The sequence below is a fragment of the Lontra canadensis genome, unplaced genomic scaffold, assembly GCF_010015895.1.
Source record: "Lontra canadensis isolate GAN:19392208 unplaced genomic scaffold, GSC_riverotter_1.0 scaffold105, whole genome shotgun sequence".
Classification (NCBI taxonomy): domain Eukaryota; kingdom Metazoa; phylum Chordata; class Mammalia; order Carnivora; family Mustelidae; genus Lontra; species Lontra canadensis.
This window is the reverse complement of record NW_022631099.1, coordinates 3,503,111-3,509,135: the sequence shown is the minus strand read 5'-3', so window position 1 is coordinate 3,509,135 and position 6,025 is coordinate 3,503,111. Positions and strand designations below refer to the sequence as shown.

The 6,025-nt window shown below is 43.5% G+C and overlaps 1 protein-coding gene across 2 annotated transcripts in view; it reads left to right on the top strand.

Moving 5' to 3' along the window:
- The first annotated feature begins 1,559 nt into the window (after window positions 1–1,559).
- IFT52 (intraflagellar transport 52) overlaps window positions 1,560–6,025 on the top strand; it is a 37,834-nt gene continuing 33,368 nt past the window's right edge. Inside the window, exons 1-2 of one of the 2 annotated variants that reach the window (XM_032838496.1) lie at window positions 1,560–1,696; window positions 5,581–5,701. In XM_032838496.1, the coding sequence (XP_032694387.1) occupies window positions 1,672–1,696; window positions 5,581–5,701 (146 nt within the window). In that variant the 5' untranslated portion in view covers window positions 1,560–1,671. Of the gene's footprint in view, window positions 1,697–5,580; window positions 5,702–6,025 lie in introns of those variants that run through there. The other variant, XM_032838497.1, reaches the window with a different exon arrangement.

Below are 6,025 nucleotides of genomic sequence, written 5' to 3'. Positions count from 1 at the left end.
TGCTTCCAGTGGTCTAAGATTGTAAAGTCACAAAATTTTCACCAGGATAGAAAATAAAAATGGAGAACTATGATATTGAATGGATCATGCTTCATCTATGTTTATTGAGCACTTTCTGATCTTTACATGTGTTATCTACAATCCTCACAATAAACCAGCATTTAGAAATTATTAACCGCACTTTACAGATAAGAAACATTCATTCTGATTGATGAAGCAACTTGCCCAAGGTCACCCAGCAGGTACAAGGCACAGCTGGGAAATGAACTTGGTGGCTGCTGATTTTTAAACCCGCTGTTCTCCTGCAGGCTTCAGCAGTGGGAGAAGTGCTCTGAGCACGTCCTCCTTTAGTTTTCTAGCAAACACTGACCGTACATCAAGCAGAACTCCAAACCTGTCCAAAGCCTCAAGTGGCACAGCCTACGCCCTCTCTAATGGGAATACATCACTTCTATCTTACTAATTTTGCACCAAAATGCAGCATCCCCATGAAGAGAATCCTCATCCTCTTCTCCACTTTTTAACTTTGCAGTGACAGTAGTTTAAGGCAAAGAGAGTTTTGTGATTCAAGCTCCTAAAAGCGCTACTACTCTGTACCTATTGAAGATCGCAACAAACATCAGTGTAAACCCAAACTGCTGGTCGTCTCTCTGCTCTTGGTTTGAACCAGCGAGGAAGTGGCATTGCAGGCCACACTCTCCCAAAGGCCGGCAAGGGGCGCTCCGTTGGAGCGAAGGGCGGCCTGTTTGTGGCTACGGGCGCCTGGCTTTTCATTTTGAAGGCGATGGCAGAGCAACCCCTATGTGCCCTTGGCTTTTTGGCAGAGCAGTTCCTTCTCCAGCCCTTGCCTTAACGAACATTACTCTACTTAATATCAATCATATCTCTGTTCATACGGGCCGCCTTTCCGACCATCCCCGGGCCCTCACAGCTCCCTTAATAATACAGTTTATATTATCACTGTTTTGTAGCATCTGGCCAAGGTCTTAACTCCCTGTCTGGGGAGGCCCAGAGGGCGGGCTCACGACCATACCCCGGGGCCTGGCGCAGGGGCGCTCAGAGATGCTGGGCTCATCAACGAAGAACTATCTCAGTGACCATTCGCACCCCTAAACATAACCACCCTCTCCCAGGAAGTCTTTCCTGGGCCCCCAAAACCCTGAGCCCCTTCCACGAAGTGCACGGAGCCCCTAATGCGGGTTCGAGGCACCTTCACCCCGACGCAAGGTCCGAGCCGCCCCTCGGCTCCGCACCGGCGCTCTTGGGGTCTAGGCTGGGGCATTCCCCCGTCCCCACCCCATCGGAAGCCTTCACTCTTCTCCCTCAGGGTGGAGCGAAGTTTGGGCCCTAGGGTCCTACCATTTTTATCAGTCTCTAAGAATACTTAAGGACGAAGCGAGGTGGGCTTTTCTTTGGCTTAAAGTTAATTCACGTTCCGTTTGGGTTTACCCCTCAGCCAACATAATGGTACAGTCCCCTATTAGCCCCGCCCCCTGTCCTCCTGCCCCGTGACGCTCAAGGAGGAACGGCGTCTTCCTGTTACTGTCGTCATTACGTTGCTCCGGCGCAGGTCCCCGCCCCAGTGCGCCTGCCCGGCGCGCCGCCTCGCACCGCCGTTGCTAAGAGGCCTTGGATACCTGACCGCGGAATGCTGGGCGGTGTCAGGTGAAGATGGTGGTCACTGGGCCTCAGGTAAGCAGGCCTCCGACTGGGCTGAGCTTGCCGGGCCGTTCGGGCTACCTGGGAGCTGGCGAGGGTCTCGCCGGCCTGTTCCTGAGGCCTTTGGGCCAGTCTAATGGAAAACCGAGATTGGTTGGGGTAAAGTAAACTGGGGCCGCGGATGTAGGCCTGGATTCCGAAACTCACACTGGGTTCAAATCCCCATCGCTTGTGACTGGGCGGATTTTTAGTCGTCTTAATGAGTATAAAAGAGCATTGGCCTAGGAATGGTAACATCTAGTCTCAAACCTTTTTCCTAGGAATGGTGCTCCTAGGAACTTGTCCTACAGCAAAAAGAATGGCAAAAGCAGAAGTATGTAAATTCCAGTGTGTTTGTGATGGCAAAATCATTGAAAAGATGCCCATAAAGGCAGTGATTGAGTTCATTATGGCATAACCACGCAAGTGTGCATACAACCTACTAGCCTAACTAGTAGACTTTTTTTTTTTTTTTTTTTTCTTCAGGAAACTGGGAAAAGCTGGATACAATATTGTGTCTACATATTGGGAAGAAAAGAGTATACACAGATGGTTGGAACATGAAAAGATAGTGATGCTGTAATCATAAGCCTTTTATTTTTTTTTAAATTTAAGATTTTATTTATTTGACAGAGACACAAGTAGGCAGAGAGGCAGGCAGAGAGAGAAAGGGCGGGTAGCAGGCTCTCTGCTGAGCAGAGAGCCCGATGCAGGACTTGATCCCATGACCCTGGGATCATGACCTGAGCCGAAGGCAGAGGCTTTAACCCACTGAGCCACCTGGGCGCCCCAAGCCATTTTTTAAGATGACAAAATTTAAAGTTCAACTAGAAGATAAAAAAAATATGTGACGCTGGGCAGGAAAAATTCTAAAAAGTAAGGGCAATAAGGAGCATAAACTCTGCAGCACCACCAGATAGTATAAAAGTTGTAAATTAATAAAGTTGTAATTAAAATAGTATGGAACTGAGCAGGAACTTAAATGCAGATAGAATGTAATGGAATTCAGAATAGATCCAAATACAGATACTTACAGAAATTTATTATGTAGTCAAGGTGGTATTTCTTTCTTTCTTTCTTCTTTTTTTAAAGATTTTATTTATTTGATGCATAGAGAGAGATCACAGCAGGCAGGCACAGAGAGAGGGGGAAGCAGGCTCCCTGGCGAGCAGAGAGCCCGATGCGGGGCTCGATCCCAGAACCCTGAGATCATGACCTGGTGTCACCCTGGTGTCCCTCAAGGTGTTATTTCAAATCAGCCTGAAAAGGTAGTTTTGGGGTACCTGGGTGGTTCAGTTGGTTAAGTGTCCGCTCCTGCTCAGGTCATGATCCTGGGATCCTAGGGCTGAGCCCCCAACCCCAGCCCCATCCTGGAGCAGGGTCCCTGCTCCATGGGGAGCCTGCTTCTCCCTCTCTCCTATGCCTGCTGCCCCCTGCATGTGCTCTCTCTCTCTCTATCTCTCTGTCAAATAAGTAAATAAAGTCTTAAAAAAAAACAAAAAGAAGAAAAAGTGGTTTGGCGTCAGGCAGCTTTCTAGTAATAATAATAATAAAAAAATAATGAACCTCATTTTGATGACTAAAATAAGTTCCAAATAGGCCAAAATTTAAATCTTAAAAACCGACACAACAGAATACTGGAAGAAAGCATTGTGTGTATTTGTAATCTTGGCACAGTAAAAACTCTTGTAAATATGTCATATAATGCAGAATCCAGAAAGGAAAAGATTACTACTTTTGACTCTAAAATTTAAAAACCTTCTGTAGGTCCTGCAAAATTCCACTAAACCAAAACAAAAAAGCTGCCAGAGGCTAAATCTAAAGACAAGTACATTTATGAAACTATTTAATGATCAGGTGGAAAAATATTAAACCCAAGAGAAAAATGAACAGAGTACATAAGCAAGATAATCAGAAGAAATACAAGTGGCCAGTATGCACGGTGAAAGATGGCCATCTTCCTAATTTCAAAGTGCAAATTAAAACAGTGAGGGCTTTTTTTTTTTTTTTTTTTGCTCACTTTACTACCAAAGATGAAAAAGATTGGAAGTAAGATTATATATAAACAAATATGTTAGTATTAATGGAAGTAAAAAAACAATTTTTGGAGGGCAGTTTGGAAATAATTTACTTAGCCATTCAACAAGTAGGAATTTAGTCAAAAATAATGGAAAGCGCAGGGCACCTGGGTGGCTCAGTGGGTTGGGCTTCTGCCTTCGGCTCAGGTCATGGTCTCAGGATCCTGGGATTGAGCCCTGCATCAGACTCTCTGCTCAGTGGGGAGCAGGCTTCCCTCCTCTTTCTCTGCTTGCCTCTCTGCCTACTTGTGATCTTTCTCTGTCAAATAAATAAATAATCTTTTTAAAAAATTTGGAAAGTGCAGAAGAACATCGTATTTAAGGATAATATTTTTTTTTAAAGATTTTATTTATTTATTTGACAGACAAATCACAAGTAGGCAGAGAGGCAGGCAGAGAGAGAGGAGGAAGCAGGCTCCCCGCTGAGCAGAGAGCCCGATGCGGGGCTCGATCCCAAGACCCTGGGATCATGACCTGAGCCGAAAGCAGAGGCTTTAACCCACTGAGCCACCCAGGCACCCCAAAAGATAATGTTTGTAGCATTATTTTACTAGGAAAAATTTTGAAAAAATATGTTCATCTATACGATTGGTTAAATTATAGTACATCCATAAAGGCAATATTGTGTAGCAGTTTTAAAAAAGGTGGTAGATCCATGTGTACTGACATGGAAAGATACAAGTTTAGGTGAAAAAAGTGTGTTGCAGGGTGCGCCTGGGTGGCTCAGTGGGTTAAAGCCTCTGCCTTCGGCTCAGGTCATGATCCCGGGGTCCTGGGATCGAGCCCCGCATCGGGCTCTCTGCTCAGCGGGGAGCCTGCTTCCTCCTCTCTCTCTGCCTGCCTCTCTGCCTACTTGTGATCTCTGTCTGTCAAATAAATAAATAAAAATCTTTTAAAAAAAAAAGTGTGTTGCAGAATAGTGCATATTATAGGATCCTGTATCATAAAAAAATTATAAGTTAACACATGTATAAAAAGAATCTAGAAGACTATGTCCCACACTTAACAGTAGTTAGCAAAGAGAAATCAAGTGGGAAACATGCTCTAAGGGCATAAAGATAGGGTGATGGTAGGGTGGGGTTGTGAGAATAGGCTGGTGGAAAGGCCAGGGCAAAAAATTGGAGGCAACCTAGATGTCCATCAACAGATGAATGGATAAAGAAGATGTGAGATATATATATATATATATGTATATATATATATATATAATGGAATACTATGCAGCCATCAAAAGAAATGAAATCTTGCCATTTGCAACGAGGTGGATGGAACTAGAGGGTATTATGCTGAATGAAATAAGTCAATCAGAGGAAGACTGATTCCCTGATAAGAGGAATTTGAGAGGAAGGGTGGAGGGTTTGGGGGGTAGGGAAGGAAAAAATGTTGCTGGGGGGTGGAGGGCTAGGGAGAAGGTGGTTGGGTTCTGGACATTGGGGAGGGTATGTGATATGGTGAGTGCTGTGAAATGTGTAAGCCTGACGATTCACAGACCTGTACCCCTGGGGCAAATAATACATTATATGTTAATAAAAATAATTAATTTAAAAAAAGAGTATCTATCAGATCTTAGTACAAAAAAAGAAAAAGAAACAGGAGGCAAAAGCCAGAGTTGGGCTTTACATTTTTGTGGCTGTGATTATGCATTTCACTCTCAACCTTTGATAATCGTAGGGATTTCATAGCTAGGTTCCAGCTGTATGCCCTTTCTGGATAAGCAGGAAGACTATTTATTCCATTTAGGGTCTTTTGGAATATTGTTTATTGTTTCCCTTTTTCTGATCCCTTCTTTTTTTCCATAAGGTAGCCATGGAGAAAGAACTTCGGAGCACCATTCTTTTCAATGCATACAAAAAAGAAATATTTACCACCAACAATGGCTATAAATCCATGCAGAAAAAACTGCGGAGTAATTGGAAGATTCAGAGGTGACTGTGTATATTGTTTTCCCTTCTAAGTGATAATAATAGCCTGCTCGTAATAATTGGAAAGTCTTTATTTTCTTATGTAAACAGTTGTTTAGGTAGGAGGAGTTCAATTTAAGGATCGTTCAGAAGTAACTAAATGATTTCCTTTGAAAATTGGCAATTAGCATATTAGGTTGTCTCCCAAATCACAAACCAAAAAGTTATTCTAATTATGCATATACAACTTTTTGAGAGGTTAGAGTCTTTCTCCATATTTTAACTTGGGTCAATACTTCAGTTTAGGGAGAGGAAAAATGAGAATACCTTTCTTGTCTTTGTGCGTGT